The following is a 17,376-nucleotide window of genomic DNA, read 5'->3' on the forward strand; positions in this document are numbered from 1 at the left end:
TCAGGATTGCCCCTGAAATGCTTGAGACCTCATTCAAAAAAAAAAGAATTACCAGTTTGTCATTGGTTCAGCCCTCTGTAATGCAGTGGAATGGGCTAGTGAGAGGTTTAAACTGGGCTGTGGACAGCTCTGAGATTGTCACATTACAGGTTAGAATCATAGAATATCTCAAATTGGAAGTGGCCCATAAGGATCATAGAGTCCAACTCCCTGCTCCCCCAGGACTACTAAAGCTAAACCATATGACTGAGAGCATCGTTCAGACAGCCTGTGAATTCTGGCCATGATGACTTCCCTAGGACACCTGTCCCAGTGACTAATTACCATCTCAGTGAAGAAAGGTTTGCAGAGTATTCTTCTCTGTTCAAAGTCCCATCTCCAGTCCACAACAGAAGGGTGTCAGAATGGTAGTAGAATGCTGGAGAATGAGCAATGACACATTCAGTTGAAAGCTTGCTGTGGTATGGGAAGGTTTTGTCCTCTGGGACTGTGGCACCAGACAGCAGAAGAAGCATCCTCAGAGGACTGCTTAGAAAAGTTACATTGCCTCTCCTGGTGCTGCCTCTCTCTTCAAATTCATTTCAATTCTCACACCCACTTAAGCTCTCCTAAAAATAATTTTAAAGTGATACCTGAAGTACTAGCCTGGGCTGAATTATTTTTACCCCCTTTATGTCACTTTTCAACAGGGAATCTAAATGTACTTCATAAAGAAAGGCAAACAGAGTTCCTCAATTTTCAGTAATACCTTATCGAAATAGCAGAACAGGAAAAAATAATGATTGCATTTAAAAGATCTGTGGGAGCCTTGGTTTAAAGTAAATAGATGTTCGTGCCAGTTTGAAGTCATCAAGTAATAAGTAATCTCCAATGAGCAAATTTTAATGGCAGACAACTTCCTGTACTGTATTAATGGCTTCTTTTCCTTGGTAGTGAAGTATCCATCTTCAAATACCAAAATGCTGCTGCCAGTGCAACTCTGACAGATGTGTGTGCTCTTTCTTACAGCTGTCCAGCCTCCCACCCCACCTTCTGTTCAGCCAGGAGAGGACCAGAAAGCAAATAATATAGTTACCATCACAGGTATCTCCCTGTGCTTGTTCATCATCTTTGCCACAGTTCTTATCACTCTCTGGAGGAAGCTCTGCAGAGCTCAGAAGTGCAGCACCGCTGTCCGACGAAACTCCGTCCATTCCCCCGGCTTCCGGAAAAACTCAGATGAGGAGAACATTTGCCAAGGCAACAAGCAACGGGACAGCTTTGCTGAAGGAGGGGATGCCCCTGTTAACATTCCCCTAACCTACAGGCGAAGCCTCCAATTTGCCCAAGAAGATGATGTGTCTGGAAGTGAAAGCTTTCAGCCAAATGCCCAAAAAATAATCCCTCCAATTTTCAGCTACCGTCTGGCACAGCAGCAGCTGAAAGAGATGAAGAAGAAAGGCCTGACGGAGACCACTAAGGTGTACCATGTCTCTCAGAATCCTCTCACTGACACGGTTCTTGGTGCCACCTCGATGCTTCCTCTGAGTGGGGAAAACCAAGAGGAGGCAGCAGCAAACAAATTTCGGATCAAATCTCCATTTCTGGACCAGCCAGCCAGTCAGCCCAAGTTCCTGGGAGAAGGCTCTCACCCTAGGTTGGATTTTCCATTCTCACAGGCCAATCCTGCAGTGAGCCCTACCCAAACCTTGGTAAGAAGAGGTCATTTCAAGCACCAAGATAACAGAGTGGACTTGCCTGAGAGGGGCTGTCACAGAAACTCACAGTTCAGAAGAACAGCCAGTTTCCATGAAACTAAAAAGGCCAGGCCTTTCAGAGAGAGAAGCATGTCTACTCTCACACCTCGACAGACTCCCCTCTACAACTCCAGGACCAGGACGTGGGACCAGGGTCTGGAGGACAGGACACGGCCAAAATCGAGAAACGCTAATGCAGCTTGTGAAAAGCTGGATCAGCCCCACGGCACTGTGCTGGGGTGTGAACCACAGGGCCATGGCGCAAAGCCCCACCACAGGGCAGGTCCCCCAGTGAGGAAGCTGGACCTGATCACAGATCGCCAGCCTGCTGGTCAGGAGAAGGCAGCTGAGAAACCTGAACCCAGCCGAAGTAAGAGGGGCCCTTCACCTAACCCCAAAGGCGTGTGGCGGAAAGAGACCGGCCCAAATGGCAAAGATAATTCCCAGAGAGGCCTGAGCGTCAGCCCTGCCCAGTATCGAAGGGACAAGTGCCAGAGCTTCCCCCTGGACCCTGAGTTTGCCTTTTATGACAATTCTACTTTTGGCTTAACGGAGGCAGAGCAGCAGATGATCGACCTCCCTGGGTATTTTGGCTCAAATGAAGAAGATGAAACAAGTACTCTGAGCATTGAGAAGCTGGTGATCTGAGTGACTCATTGCAGCCCTGCAGGAGTGGCGTGCGTGGGAGAGGATCTGCAGGATCGGTTGGCTTCTGGTGAAAGAAAAAGCAAGAATCACGTTACCTCCACACACAGCAGCAGGGAGTAATGCCCCAGGTCTGGCTTGTGGGAACATATTCCTTTCTAATTACTGAAAAGTGCTTTCATATAATTATTTTTTGTATGTATGTGTGTACAAGACACACAAAGTACCCTGGGAAAGAAGGTGTTAGTTAAGGTGTGGCGCAGGAATGGCCAATAGATTTTATTGTGTAAAGCAGTCATGTTTTGTGCATCATACATGATAAATGCCGCTGACATTTCCCACCTTGTCTACTGTGTACTGGTAGACTGTGAGATACTGAAGCATCCACTGTCCAGCACCCTCAGCCATCTGCCCTGATTAGTGAATCATTTCCCATCTAGAAAGCACAAAGCTCAATCTGTGGGCAGTTTTTATAATTTTTCTGATAGTCGTCAGTGAACTGCATTGATTTGTAGGTGTTGCTCAAATAACTCATATGGTGAGGGGTGTTTTAGCTGGTTGCATGAAAGTGCAAACAATTGATGCTGAATACTTGAGTGAATTTAAATTGAGGAGACATTTTCATCATTCAAGACTTGATATTTTCTTACTGTCAATATTTATCAAGAAAACAATGTAAAAATATTTGCAGGAAATCAGTACAAAAGGCATGCTACAGGGAGGGCAAAGAAAACAGATTATCAGATTTTAGTCCTCACAGAAATGTTACCACAGCAGGCTACCTGTAAAAAGCAGTGAGAGAACGGTTGAATTATGCATCCTTTCCATAGTTATCCTTTCCTTTATTAAAATTTTTAAATGCAAATACATTGACCATAATACTACTATGGCAAGCTCAAAATAAATTATGAACAAAACCAGCAAACAAGAAGATTATTTGATTAATACCTGTCCTGGGAACAAAAAATTAAAATGACTTGACAATATCTGGTGATTCACAGAGAATCTTATAGCATCATTTACATTGGAAAGACCTCTAAAATAATTAAGTCCAACCATTAACGTAACACCACTGTGTTCACCACTAAACCATACCCCTGGTATGTTTTAGTGGTGAACACACTAAATCACATGCATACACCTTTTGAACACTTCCAAGGACAGTGATTCCACTGCTTCCCTTGGATGCCTGTTCCAATGCCTGACCACTCTTTCAGTGAGTAAACTTGCCCTCATATCAAATCTAAATCTTCCCTGGCACAACTTGAGGCCATTTCCTCTGATCCTCACTTTTTACCCGGGAGAGGTGGCCAACCAACCCCTACCTTGCTACAGCCTCCCTTCAGGGAATTGTAGAGAGCAGTAACAGTGAACTACAAAAGCCATGATGGGCTTTTTTGTTGTGTTTTAAAACCAAACATCACAAATTTGACATTAGATAGTGCTGTAAGTATTCAGAGTTGGGTTGGAACTCCAGTTAACAGCAGAAGCAGAGCTCAGGCCTTTGTGAATGACTAAGACTTTTCTTGCCATTTGTTAAGATAACTGTCTCTTTGGGGACTTTGCAAAGACCAGGGGAATGCTAGTGGGCAGAAACAAGAAAAAAAGGAGAAGATGCTGCCCATGGAGTTTGGTGTAAGAGGAGAAAGGTTTAGGCAGTGGACTATTAGACTGAAATCAACTCTCCCCTAAGGAGCTTAACCCCACATGCCCTTTAACCTGCCTTGTGGGTGTGAAAGCAAAATTAGCATGTGCTCCATTGTCAAGAAGGAGGCTGCTATCTTTCTCAAAACTGGCTTTCTGAGCAGAGAGATTTCCCAATCCCACATTCTTCCCCCCAGTCCTGCTCCACCACAAACCAACAGCAGTTTTAAAGGAAGAGCAGCATTGCTGTGTGTAAGCGATAGCACCCCACTGCAGTGTCCAAAGCTGGCACAGATAGCTTGACAGGCACACGGTGTTACCTGCTGTAACAACACAGGAGGAGCAAGCCTCAGCATTTGGCCACCAGAGTCAAATCTGGCTGTTTGAATGGCCTTTCTGATGGTCTTTCATGATGTGAGCTCCTTCTTTCCCCGGAGCCTTGCCAAGATGCCGATGTTCAGCCCTTGGCCCTGCGTGGTGCTGGTACCAGCAATGTGTTCCCATGAACTGTCAGCTTGAAAAGCTGTTTAAATCATCTAAGAAAATGTTCTCGCTTGAAGAGTTATCCAAAGGCAATCAAATGTAATGAGTCTTTAAATTGACTTAAATGAGCTGGAAAGCAGACCTCTGAAACAATTGCAGCTCAGGTTACTTACCCTGCCTGTACTAAGTTAAGGTCTGTGGTGTGAAGTACCTTTTCCCTGAGGCAGCGATCCATCATCATTGGAGCTGCAGGGCTACAGTATCTGTTTAAGCTTTGTTGAGCCTCTCAGCATGGGAGAGAGACCCTGTAGAAACGGGAGATCAAATGGTCAGTGCAGCAATATTCAGCAAGCATTCCCCTAAACCTTCAGAGGGAGGGATTGGAGCTTGGTGTAGCACTCAGATCCAGTAAGTACTCAACTAGTGGCATTCTATCCTGTTTATTAAGATTAAAGGTGGTTCTGAAATGCTTCCTGAGGTTTGCTGTGGGATTTGGAGGCTCCTGCACAGAGCCCTGTGACCCTTGCATCTCAGAGGAGATTTCCTTTGCCACAGAAGGACAGAGAAGGGGCAACTTTGCTCTTAATCAGATGGTGCTTTCTGCAAAGTTGTCCCAGTGTTGGGCTGTGTTATGCAATAGATGTACTTAGGTACATTTTACATCAAAGGCAGCAGGGCAAACCTCTTCCCTCGCAGCCTGCCATACCTTGGCCTCCCTTTACCTCTCAGAGACAGGAGAAATGCCCTGACATTGATGCTGGCTGAAGGCAGTCCAGCTCTAATGCCTGCCCCTCCACACTGACACACAGGGAAACAGGCTTCATCCTCTGGACTTTACATCACTCATTGCTCACACACTGGAGAACTGGACTGGGTGCTGGTTGTCTGATTAAGTCCTGCTGACTTCATCTCCAGCTTGATAATCCATTATCAGATGGGTTACCAGATGCTTAATGAACTGCCACACCACAATGCTGTCCCCTAAGTGCTGTAGTTTCCACAGTCTTTGCCCTACTTCCTTAGCTCTTTACTGAAGGTGGGATTGAGCATCAACTGCCAGAAGGCATGAACTTATTTCATTCACATTTCTCAGTGTCATCAAAATAAAAATTATCCTCTCTGCCCTCAGCACTTATCAGGGGCCATGCAGTTACAATTTGTGCAAAGTCATTCCTTATGTCCCAACATGCAGTTACTATCTTGCACTGAGATTTTACCTTATCAAAATACAGCAGCAGTGATCAGAAGGGAAGGAGTGAGTAAGTGCTGCCTTTTTGCAGCCCTTTCTTCACAAGGGCAAGATGTCTCATTTCAGACATGTTGGTGAAAATTTCATTCTACATGAGTATGCTTGAGAAGAGGGCTGGGGGCAGTCTAGCCAAGGGCACAGGTTCATGGAGCACAGCTCCCTGGAGTGCTGCCCATTACGCTGGGATGTTTGTGCTTGCAGTCACTGGGGTGTCTAGGAAGCAGAGGAACCAAACCAAGTTTTAAACTGAATCTTCACCTCATGCCTCTGCATTGTCTCCAGGACAGCTTGAGCCATGAAAATTAAACTTACCTTGCAGACCCTTTCAACTACCCAGGACAACAGGTGAAAAAGCACCAGAGCCAACACTGAAAGAATACATTTCTTTTATTATGAGCTTTCCAAGATTTTGATCCAGATTTCTGTTCACATTCCTATTGTTGAAAACTAGATAAAACGTATTAAGTCCTACTCAGATGGTTTTATTTCACTCTTTATCAATATGTATACAAATTACAGTATGTATGGATATAAAAGCAAATAAACGGAAAAGTAATACCAGTTAAAAATTTAGAAAAATCAGAAAAAAGGGAAACAGGTTTATTCTACAGCATGGTAGTTAAATTATTTGCATCAAGCTGATACTGCTGTTCATTTTTAACTGTTGTTATTAACAGCTGTAGAAAATAAATTTTCAATATTCCATTTCTTTAATTTGTGTTGCTCTTTCATTCCACCCCAGTGAGACAATGAAAGCAGTGTGCCTTGTGGTTCAACCACTTTCTGATTCCCCTTCACTAATGCAAAGTCATCTGGTAAATTACAGGAGAATATATGAATTGTGACTGCATTTTAGGAACTCCTAGGAATATCTGCATTCACCTTAATTTTAGTAAAATCTGCATAATTTTAATCTGCCGTTTAAATCTGGTTGGCAGGATTGTCTTTGTCTGCTTTAAAGTCTTGTGCTGTACTATAGCAGTGGATCTGCAGTGGGAAGCTACTGGAATGGAATTCACACTGTCCATATTGCGGGTGTTTACTTTGAAGCAGCCTTAGTCTGGATGCAGACTAGCAGTTGGAGCATGTCCATCCACAGGTTTGGTTTCACACACTCCAGGAGCACTCTGCAACTGAAGTGTGGCAATTAGAACCATAGGGAAAGTTGCTTAAAAACATTCTCCTGATGCAGAGCAAAGCACTAACAAAGGCACAACAGATGAAGTCCAATTCCCTGTCCCCTTGTTCTTTCTATCCTGATATTCTCATAACTGAAACACTGATGGTTAAAATCAAGATGAGAAAGGTTTATACCTTAGAAAGTATAGATTGATTAAAGGACACGCTTGATCCTTCTAAGTCCAGAGAACTTTCAATAAACATTCTTCAACAAAATCTTGAAAACTGCTGAAAAATAAATCTTGTTTTCTTGTGACTGTGATCCATATGTTTTTTATTAAATTGTCTGGCTGTGCTCAAACAACTCGTGCCGTTAGCTTCAGGTAGCAGAAGCAGGTGCAACTCCAGCTATCAAGTGCAGGTTTGGTGATCAGCAGCAGCAGAGCACTGGCTATCAACTTACACCATTCTTTTCAGCCTGTGCTTTTTCTCTTTCCAAAGCAGCAGGTTTCAGCTGCCCTGACTGTTGTCACCATCTCCGCTCTCTCCATCGATAAAGAATGGAGCCCTGATTTTCATGGCTGAATATTTCAGTGAGTACCACATCCCGTGCCATGTAGACCAAACCAAGCCATCATCATGGGGTCCACTGTACTTCCCTCTTTTGTAGTATCGCCCGTTGAGGTTTACAGCATGGCACCTTGGAACAATGTAGGAAAGACAAAAAGGGAATTCTATTTAGCATGAGAAGATACTGCATCACTGCAGTGAAGTACCATTCTCACACAACATATATATAGATATACCGGCGTGGGATGGACTAAATGGTTAATGCTTTTAGTGGAACACAGCAATATGTGGGTCATCCTAAAGCAGACACCTACACTGGTGAGATAATTCTGCCTGTTGACTCCTTTGGGTGTATTAACTATGGGCATTGGAACTGCATGGCCTGAACAAAGCGGTGTAGTGCCATTTGGTATGCTCTAGCTCAAGTGTAGGCAGCTCCATATTGACACCTAAAAATGCAGATGTCTTTTCATTGAGGTAAATCCTGTTACTGATGTAAATTTTTGTAGCTCCACTGATTTCAGTTGTTATGTGATGAGAATCTGGTCTAAGAGGCTCATCCTGCACTAAAGCAGAGAAAATCTGAGAGTGTAACATCCCGGATTCCAGGGCTGTTAAACACGAGTCCTTATCCATTGATGTGTGGCATATGCCCAAACAGCAATTATACCCTCATAACTTATGGGGTAACTCTGCCCTTGGACATGCTCCATTCTAGGGAAATGTCCTTTGTACACACTTCAGCTTACCATGACTACAGTTGTTTTCTTCACTGGAGTATAACACAAACCACTTTCAGGAATTTTAACTGAGCTCTTTTCCTTCCAGTTCGTTGTCCCCTGTGCATTTGTTCTGAACCATTTTCTTAAAGTGACTTCAACTTACCTGATTTGCTATAATAAAAGTAGTAAATTGTTTTCCTTTGAGGATCTGTAGGTCTGAACATCTTAGGTTTGGCTGTGTGAGGTGGCAAGTGCACACAGCAACCTCCAGCTGCTGTAAGGCAGGCAAGTCCTCTCAGCTGTGCAGCCACCCACAACCTACACATCCAAGAGGAATCAGCTATTTTCCATACCTGTTAAACCACCAGCCACCCTTGTTCTCTGATGCACAGTTGCCAGCCAGGAATTGATCGTGATCCTTATCAAATGTGGTGAACTGCATCCCTCTGTGAGAAGCTGACCACTGATCTTCAAAATTACTCCCACCAGACAGAGCGTCGCCAGCATTACCAGAATAGGTGCCAAACCATAACCTGTAATTTTCCTGCAAGAATATGTGAAACATTAATTTGATATCCATTCTTTCTGCCTTTCCTCACAGTTTTAAAGCCAAATTAGCTCTGTACATTTCATCCACTGTCAAAGGCATGCCTGTTGAAGCCAAGGGTGACTTTTGTCTCCATGCTTTAATGATCCTAGTGTAGATCAATGTAGGATTTAAACTTCCAGAAGGGATTGGTAATTACTGCTGCTGCTACAGAAGGCCCCAGGTTTATTGTCATTCAACAACCATTTAATACACTTTACAGCAAGATGGAAAGCTCTTTCTAGCTGATCAAGAACAACTTAGCAGAAAACTGCCAAGTGTCAAGTAATTGCCTTCATAAACAGAACAGTTCTTCAGCTAGAATAAATGCTTAGGCATTTTGCTCTTCCAAGCACTAGAAGCCATCTGATTTCTATTATCTGGTCCTGGTAGGAATATTTAGAATAATAGTTCCATTGTGCACAGCTAACAGGTCAAAGAGATATTTGATATTAAGTGGATGGTCACATTTGTGTTGTGGGCTTTCTCCTGTCATCATTGGCCTCATTTCTTTATGAAAAATGGCAGTAAGGTATTGAAATGCATCTGTTCAAACTTTTCATAAGAAACCTCTAATTGCAAACTGAGTGTCATGTTCACATTTCTGGAGCAGTGATGGAGTTGGAACTAGAACTGGTCCATGCAATATCCTTGGTTATTTGGGCTACTTATATGTGGTGTTCAGGAAGGCACGTCTGCAAAGAACAGCACCTATATGGAGCTGGACAATGTCTACAGCTAGAAAGCACAGCATGAAAATACAGGATGTGTCTGTCTGAGCTTTCTGTGTCTGTAGCAGTAGGTATAGCACTACGTATACGGAAAATACAGGATGTGTCTGAGCTTTCTGTGTCTGTAGCAGTAGGTATAGCGCTACATATATCTCTCTTCAAGATAGGAACTTGCAACTGCTCTTGCAAAGCTTTGATTAGAATTCCCTGTTTTATTTTAAAACAAAGTTGAGAGGATTTGCTCTGGCATTTGCCTTTTGTGTGACAGTCTGAAACACTCTTAGAAAGCAGGAGAACAGTGTTCCATTTAGTTGCAGAGGTTCAAACCCTAAGGGTCTTCTCACTCACAGAAGACTCCTTTAATCATGAGGCCAGAGGCAAATACATGTGGGAACCCTATGCCAGGGAACTGCCCTCTGTTCAGCAGCACAGTTAGCAAGAGGGCACAAATGTGTGATCCTGTCACCCACTGACCTGGACACTCAGTTGTAAGGAAAAAGTCCCAGGTTTATGTCCCTGATCCCAGGGCTGTTTGTAAGTCAGACAAACTAGGAAGCCCAGGAAACCAGAGCAGGTAAGTTTTGCAGAGCTGTAGATACAACCCTGATGCTGGTGTGATGCTGTGTATGCAGCTGCCCCACCCTCACAGACCAAAGGAAGAAAATCACTGCTCTCTCCATTTCTTACCTGCTCATTTGCAAGCTGGAAATTTTCATAGATTGCATAACGTCTTTCCCCATGCCAGTCCATCAGGTCAATCTTTAATGAGTTCTCTCCTAAACATAAAGTTGTGTCATGTTAGATGAATACCTAATGCAAATCAGAAAGAAATCTATGGAGAAAAAATACTTGGACCTCTAGCAAGCAGGTCATGGATGTGGTCATTGCCCAGCCAGTATTCATCATTCTTGCCCTGGAATTTCCCAAATCCCAGTTTGTAATCATCCCATTTCCTGCAGAGAAAAATTGATAGATATGAATTTCATCACGAGAGGGAATTAGACAGTTTGTAACACTTGAGTATGGTAACAAGTAAAACTTACCTCTATCTAGATACTGTTTTCTAAAAGTATCTGATTCATCTAGGAGTAAATACAACTCACAACTTTCACAGTTTTCCCCTGCTAAACCTGTGCACACACGTATATGGGGATCAAACCTTCAAACTGCTAGATGCAGTGCTCACAGACTGATGTTTCCAGTAAAATGCAAAGGGAAAGCAGCAGCTGTCATATTGGTCTTCAGCAAAACACCTGATACTGTTCTTCAGCAAGTCATAATTAACCTGATCTATGTATTACCTTTGATATTCTCATATACTTCAGTGTGTGTCATCATTTCGAGTTTTAGTAACCCTGTGTTTATTCCTTCTCTCATGTTGTTATTATGGATATTCGTTCTGCCTGACTTTCATACTCGTAAATGCTCCTCTTCAGGATGTTTTTATTTCATCTGAACTACCATGGCTAGATAGCTACCACTCTCTGGGTAAACTGGCTTAGAGTCACTTGTAGTAACTTTGACTTTAACTTAAAGCATAGACTTTAGAAGTAACTTAAAGCATAGACTTTAGAAGGCATTAGATATGCCCTGAAATTGTGTGTACTGTGATAGTGAATTAACCTTCATGGGGACATTTCTTCTGAACTGTGCTACCAGAGCATCTCTCCTCCTGTAAATTTCAGTATGAAAGTCACCTCTCTGGGATTTTGCACAGGAAAAGGACAATCTGGTTTGGCATTTTAAAAAATTAACTGAACACGATAATAAATGTTACAACATGCTGAACATAATTCCTCATATCAGAACAGATCTGTTCAACAGGTCTCAGTCTGTGCACTGGTAGCAGACACCTGCCAATTTGGAGCCTTTGACAGTCTTCAATAATGATAAAATATGCATTCAAATGCAGAGAACCTCCGGAAAGGAAGTTACAGATCCATTTTGAAAATGGCCCCCTGCTGCCAACAGGTACCACCAGATTGTTCTAATCCTAAATTATCATCATTAATATATAGTCTTGCATATCCTGCTTCTCAAGGGTGGGGGTTTGCCTGGCAGCAGGACTGGGGCAGGAGCTGGTGGCCTGACTGCAAGGCCTGTTGATGCAAGAACAATGCACCCACCTGTTGAAATTCTCCTTGCCGTTACTGCGCCGCTGAATGACAGTCCAGCCCCCACCATCAGACATGTCACAGAATGCCAGGAAGGGCTCTCGCTCCGCTCTGGGCCTGATCCGGTAGTAGCCACTTGTGGTGCTCTTCCGGCCATACACTGCAGAGCAATCTGGGCAGAACAGTAGCAGTTTGTTAAATGGGCTGGGGGCAAAGCCAAGGGCAATGTGCCACCAAGAGAAGATGTCACCGAGAGGCTGTATGGGACAAGGACACTTGGCCAGCCTGTGCATAGCTCTGCAAGCCCTGTAAAGTCAAAGGAAATGGTGCAGCAATGAAGTAGCTACACCAGTTTGCAAACTGCCAGCCTGACTAATAGCTTTAAGGCTTGAGAGCCATGCCCTCTGAGGGAATAATGCCCAAATCCTTGGTGAGATGCAGGACAGCTGCAGCTTAGCCTGGGGCTATATCATGAAAGCCTGGGACTGAAACTTTATCTGTCAGAAAGATCATTTGCAGGGAAGGAAACTTCCATGTGGAAGGTAAGGTACCCTCAGCTGTACTTCTGATAAGATCAGGGAACAATATTTCTAAAATAATAGGCTAAGCTCCTGTGTCCAGCTCTACCAGGGCTGTATCAGGAGAGAGCCTTTCAGGATCTCAATGCTTCACTCTTTCAATGTAATGCCCAAAGGCTAAAATCTTGGCCACAGGAAACAATTTATGTTTATGACCATGTTCTCAAAGTAACACCAAGAAACAAAGTATGCATGCCTGTTCCTGTGCACAGAAATAATGGGGGAGCTGAGGAACAGGGAAGCTTGGCTCATCCAAACAGGTCTCAGCGCCTGCAGCTGAGCTAGGCACTCTGGTCTCCCCGGTCATTTATGAGCATGTTCTCAAAGTAACACCAAGAAACAAAGCATGCATGCCTGTTCCTAAGAAGTAATGGGGGAGCTGAGGAACAGGGAAGCTTGGCTCATCCAAACAGGTCTCAGCGCCTGCAGCTGAGCTAGGCACTCTGGTCTCCCCGAAGTCACCCAGGAAATATGGGCTCTTTAAGAGCAGAACCCATCTCTTCCTAAAGCAGTTGCCTAAAGTCAATCTGATGGAAATCATGAGAGATTACTTCCTCTCTCCAGGCAAGAAGCCCAGCTGAAGATGTCCATTTTGTACCTGGGTAATAAATCTGATGGAAATCATGAGAGATGACTGTTCCTCTCTGCAGGCAAGAAGCCCAGCTGAAGATGTCCATTTTGTACCTGGGTAATAGCTGCCTACAGCTGGGATAAGTGACTCCAGCCCCAAGGGATATCTTTAGTGTCAGGACAACCAGTAAGCTCTTCTTCCCATGTATCTGTATTTTAAATCACAATCCACTTAAAAAATTTTAAACTTTTAGCAGACATAAAATATGACACATGGGACACTGCAGGAAGAAATAAACATTGTGGCACACTACTACAAACTGTACCTTGGTCATACACTATCAAATTTCCACTGGTTGTGGGTAAAAGTGTCTCATGCTGCATGCTCCTGTTGCCTGAGAACAGTTCACTTTTCGTTCTGTGGTATGTGTTCTCCAGTATGTCCTTCAGCTGCAATTCATATAAGTAAAGCAAGTCTTGAAGATGTTTTAACCTTTGTCTTAATTTACTGTTGTCTAGGAGGCAGATATCTTTGTCCTATGGAGAAAATAAAACAAAACCCCCCCCACACTTCAGTCAGTGGTAAGGAGAGACACAGAGAAAGGAGTATTTTGACCCTAGCATTTCACACTGCCTATGTGGATCAACATGATTTCATGGTGATCTCTTCCTAAGATGTCCAAATCTTGCACAGCATGAGCTGTTGCATTGAAACCAGTAGAAAAGGTGTTTCTGCAACAACCTTGGCATTGATCAGAGCATGCCAGAATGTGGTCAGATGTACAAAAAATTTACTTTGGACAAAAATAATTTGTCTTGACCCCACTTGATGAGCTCAAGAGGAAGGTTTGCAAACTATGAAAGTGCTCAGGTTGACAAGAGAGGGAAAACTTGGCTCTTGCACTGCAGATGGGCGAAACGAGCAAGATTCCAGAATTAGCTTTGTGTAAAACTGAAAAAGAGCTGATATTTTGACTATAAAAATACATTTTTTAAAAAGATACTTTAGTTGCTGTTTTTGTTGTTGTTTTGAATTCTTACTAGTGTCAGTTTAGTCTCCCGGACAGCTGTACAGCCCTTAATGCTGTGAAAATCCTGTATTATCAGGACAACATTCCTTTAGCTGCAAGCAGATGCCTTTTTGCTCTGCTCTTGCAGCTCCCCATCCCTCCTGTGGGGGAGTATCCATCTCTGCGTGACTGGGAATAGTGAACCATTGAGAGAGTGTACAGGCATGGCTAAAAGATACACACCGAGAACCTGGGTGCAGGTGAGCCAAAGCTGACCAGGAGAAGGAGCAGCGGCAACCAGTGCATCATCACACTCATTTCTTATCACCTGAAAAGAGGCATTGACAAGCTGTAATGGAAGCTTTTTTAGTTGCTCTCAGAACTTAAACCCCCCCTCACACTTATGTTTAATTCCCCAGGAGATTCTGGAGGATTTGTTAAGGAGGTTGCTTGAAACTACAGGCAGGACAAAATCAAGGTAAGATGTATATTAAGGAGAAGCTAAAGCACCAGTGCAGTATGCTGACAGGGATAAAGGCTCAGGTCTGCTCCTGATTCCCCACAGAAATAAATACTCTGTGTGACTTTCCAACAGCCTCTGTATCTCCTCCCAGGTATCCACACAGGAAGTTGCTCAGCAGTCATGTCTCCGTGAGGACTTTTCATCAAAATCCCACAGAGTTTATTCAGTTCAAACTTCTCAAAGTGGAATTAAGAGGAATTTGCCTCCTGGTTAATTGACTGTAGACATTCCCCTCCTCATCCTTGGAGTGGTCTGTGAGGATGGGATTACCTGGAGGCCAAGTCACACATGTGACAAACTGGACATAAGAAAATTTTTCCTTGGATTTCAGGGGAAAAGGTGTCTACTGCCAGTCTGCTCCAACACACAGATGTGGTTTTGATTGGAGAGTCTTAGCTAGAAAATATGCTAAGTGATTGCCACTGGGAACATGCAGCTGAATGTGAGTGAACAGTACAAATTGTTCTCAGTGTGCTTGCATCGTGCTTAAAAAAACCCAAAAAACAACAGAATCAGAAATTTTAAAAAAAAAAAAAATCTGAAAACTAGGCTAAACCCAACTCCCCTGCTTCACATCTGGAAGTGCTGCAGAAACTTGGCTCCCCAGCTCTGTACTTTGAGCAATGTGCTTTGTTTCAGCTATGGCTCTATCAGCATCCCTGCAGCAGCTGATGCTAGAGCTGCTTCCAAACCACCAAAGCTGCTGCAACAGAGGAGCCCGGGCCAGGATGGGCAGGCAGGGCTCAAAGCAAGCTGAGGGAAGAAGATCTCCACAGAAGTTGCCCATAAAAGATGACATGCAGGTAGATGCCCCAGGCTGTGGCAATTTTTCAGCTCATAGAGAGAAGAGTTCAACATTGCAGCAGGGGAGCCCTGCGAGCCCAGGAGCACTGGTGCTGTTCACACCACCCCACTGTGGTGCCAGTGGCTGCAGCACTGGTGCTCAGGTCAGGTTTAGACCCCACACAGTGCCCATGGGTGATGGCAAAAAGCTACCAGGAAGGGTGGGATGAGTGACAGCTCCTGGAAACCAGACAGTGCAGAGCAGAGAGAAAGAAAGCAACTCCATCTACACCTTTACCAAGACACATGAAATGCACGTACCTGCAACTTGCCTTTCTTCAGACCTCCTCCCAGAAAGATTATCTCCGTTAAAAGTCAACTGCAAAAGAAAGTGATCATAAACCTGGCTGCATTTCAAGAGGTTGATGAGATTTTCATCTCCAGATGACCTACATCAAGGGTACAGAGGAAAAATGTTTCACAGCACTAGGCAGTTTGACAGAAAAGGTACTCCCAATTCCTAGTGTGAAAGAGTTACCCAAATCCCAAGTTTTCTGTTGTTACCCAGTATTCATCTTGCTGCTTCCCAGTGAGAATAAACAACAGGAGGTTTCTATCAACAGTGTTCTCTAAAGGAGAGGGGAGAGGGGCTCTGCTGCTTGTGTACTATTACCTACCTTGACTAGGAAGCTCAACCAAGACTGACTTCTTTGAGTGTTTATGTGAATCACTCAGACTAATGCTCCCTGTGGGAGTTTCAGCTCATGTTTTAACCCAGCCAGGATCATTTCAGTAAGTCCTGCAAGGTGGAAATAACACAGCTTTTCCATTCAGCATTCCTTTTGCTGTTTAATCTGTTTTAAAAGAGCATAGCTGTAATGCCAAAGAAGCTGCAAATTTGAAGCAAGAAGCAAATGTGGGAGTATTAAGCAAGACTTGCTGTTAGAGTGAAATCTCAGGAGGGTTGTGTAACTCTCCTGTGAGCTGGATGATTAGATTTGCTAGTTAACACAAACAAGGACATTTGTGGAAAAGAGAAAAAAAAACACAAAACCAAACAGATAGGTGCCTCCCTTTGTATTATTGCTAAGGAATTACAGATTATTTTAAAGAAAACAACAGGAATGTTCCATTTTACTGAGGTTTGTGCAGAGGAGAGACCATGGGCACAAAAGACAAGGCACATAAACCCATGGTAAATGTCTGTGCTGCTCTTCAGGAAAGCAGGACTATCCAGCTACTACCAGCTACAGGAATGCTGTTTGTTCCTTTAAAACTGCATTCCTCTTCTCCCACAAGAACCCTGATTCATTCCACTGCCAAAGGATTATGTAAGCAATGCTTTTCTTCTCACTTGTTTTCTAGCTCCAGTTTAAGACTAGTTTTGACAGCTATGAAATTAAGTGAGTGAAATGTTTCCTCTCCTCCCTAGTGGGTACTTGGCCCTTTTTTCTGCCCCTTTGTCCAGGACCTGCAGCTGGCAGCAGGGTGTGCAGGTACCATGCATTGGAGCACAGGGAGGCTGCACATCATCCCCTGGGCTTTCACCAGCAGTAGCAACTCTTTCTCAGCTGGACCCATCCAACAGTGCTCAAAATGCTGTGCAAAAATTTATGCTCCTGTGTAAAAGGTGGCCAAAAATCTCATTGCCCATGAGCATCTCCTGATCCCAGGTGGGATCAGAGACAGGGCTGAGGCTGTGGCATCCGTGTTGGAGCTGTGGTGTGGCTGGCACAGTCAGTGCCTGCAGCTGTGTGCAGGGCCATATGATTAGGGAGCATCAGGCCTCATAGCATTAAGTTCTGCTGGTCCCAGGGCAGAAGAGAGCAATGAATCTGCAGAGCCAGTGAAACTCATGTGTGCTCTGTCACTGCAGCTTTGCAGGAACAGGAATCAATCTCCAACCCTCGTTCAGTGGCTGCCAAAGCATCTCTCAGAGCCAAGACATCTGGAGCACTCTTACAATGCCTCTAGGCCTCCACCAATGCTCGCCTCAGCAACATCTGCGTGTAAAAACCCCATTCAGCTGGAACATGGTTCTTGCATACCTGTTTCATTATTAACTTATTTTCCCAGTCTAGAGAAAGCTTTAGGAATATCTGAAACACAAGAGAGGGGTTGCCATGAGGTTGAGTTCACATGAGGAGGGTCTAGCAGGAGAGCGTCTTCAGGTACTGCTCCACTGGCTCAGAGCTAAAATAATCAAGTCATCATAAAGAATGGACACTGTGTGATCACCAATGTTTCCACACAGATGTTGAAATCCCTAGGCAATGTGACAACAAGTACTGGGTTGTTTTTTTTTCCTGGAAT

General features: G+C 43.9%; 2 protein-coding genes across 6 annotated transcripts in view; one reads left to right on the forward strand and one right to left on the reverse strand.

The window, feature by feature from the left end:
* Positions 1–5,983, forward strand: part of THSD1 (thrombospondin type 1 domain containing 1) — a 30,758-nt gene extending 24,775 nt beyond the window's left edge. For all 3 annotated transcript variants that reach the window (XM_041407246.1, XM_041407248.1, XM_041407247.1), the window contains one exon: positions 1,009–5,983. In XM_041407246.1, coding sequence (XP_041263180.1) covers positions 1,009–2,384 — 1,376 coding nt within the window. In that variant the 3' untranslated portion in view covers positions 2,385–5,983. The remainder of the gene's footprint in view (positions 1–1,008) is intronic.
* Positions 5,984–6,126: 143 nt separating this feature from the next.
* On the reverse strand, positions 6,127–15,822 carry LOC121337255 (fibrinogen-like protein 1). Of its 3 annotated transcripts, none has more exons than XM_041407250.1 (9): positions 15,741–15,822; positions 15,385–15,442; positions 14,001–14,085; positions 13,074–13,284; positions 11,612–11,771; positions 10,341–10,438; positions 10,173–10,261; positions 8,522–8,712; positions 6,127–7,576 (listed from the first exon to the last, which is right to left on the reverse strand). In XM_041407250.1, exons 3-9 carry the CDS (start codon positions 14,073–14,075, stop codon positions 7,387–7,389), a joined length of 1,014 nt encoding a protein of 337 aa, XP_041263184.1. In that variant the 5' UTR covers positions 14,076–14,085; positions 15,385–15,442; positions 15,741–15,822; the 3' UTR covers positions 6,127–7,386. The 3 variants fall into 3 exon arrangements, with proteins under 3 accessions (XP_041263184.1, XP_041263183.1, XP_041263185.1); XM_041407249.1 differs by lacking the exon at positions 15,741–15,822 and adding an exon at positions 15,628–15,732; XM_041407251.1 differs by lacking the exon at positions 15,741–15,822 and adding an exon at positions 15,602–15,620.
* Positions 15,823–17,376: the final 1,554 nt, after the last annotated feature.

This window comes from Onychostruthus taczanowskii, unplaced genomic scaffold, assembly GCF_017590055.1.
Source record: "Onychostruthus taczanowskii isolate IOZ18803 unplaced genomic scaffold, ASM1759005v1 scaffold26, whole genome shotgun sequence".
In the NCBI taxonomy this organism is placed as follows: Eukaryota; Metazoa; Chordata; class Aves; order Passeriformes; family Passeridae; genus Onychostruthus; species Onychostruthus taczanowskii.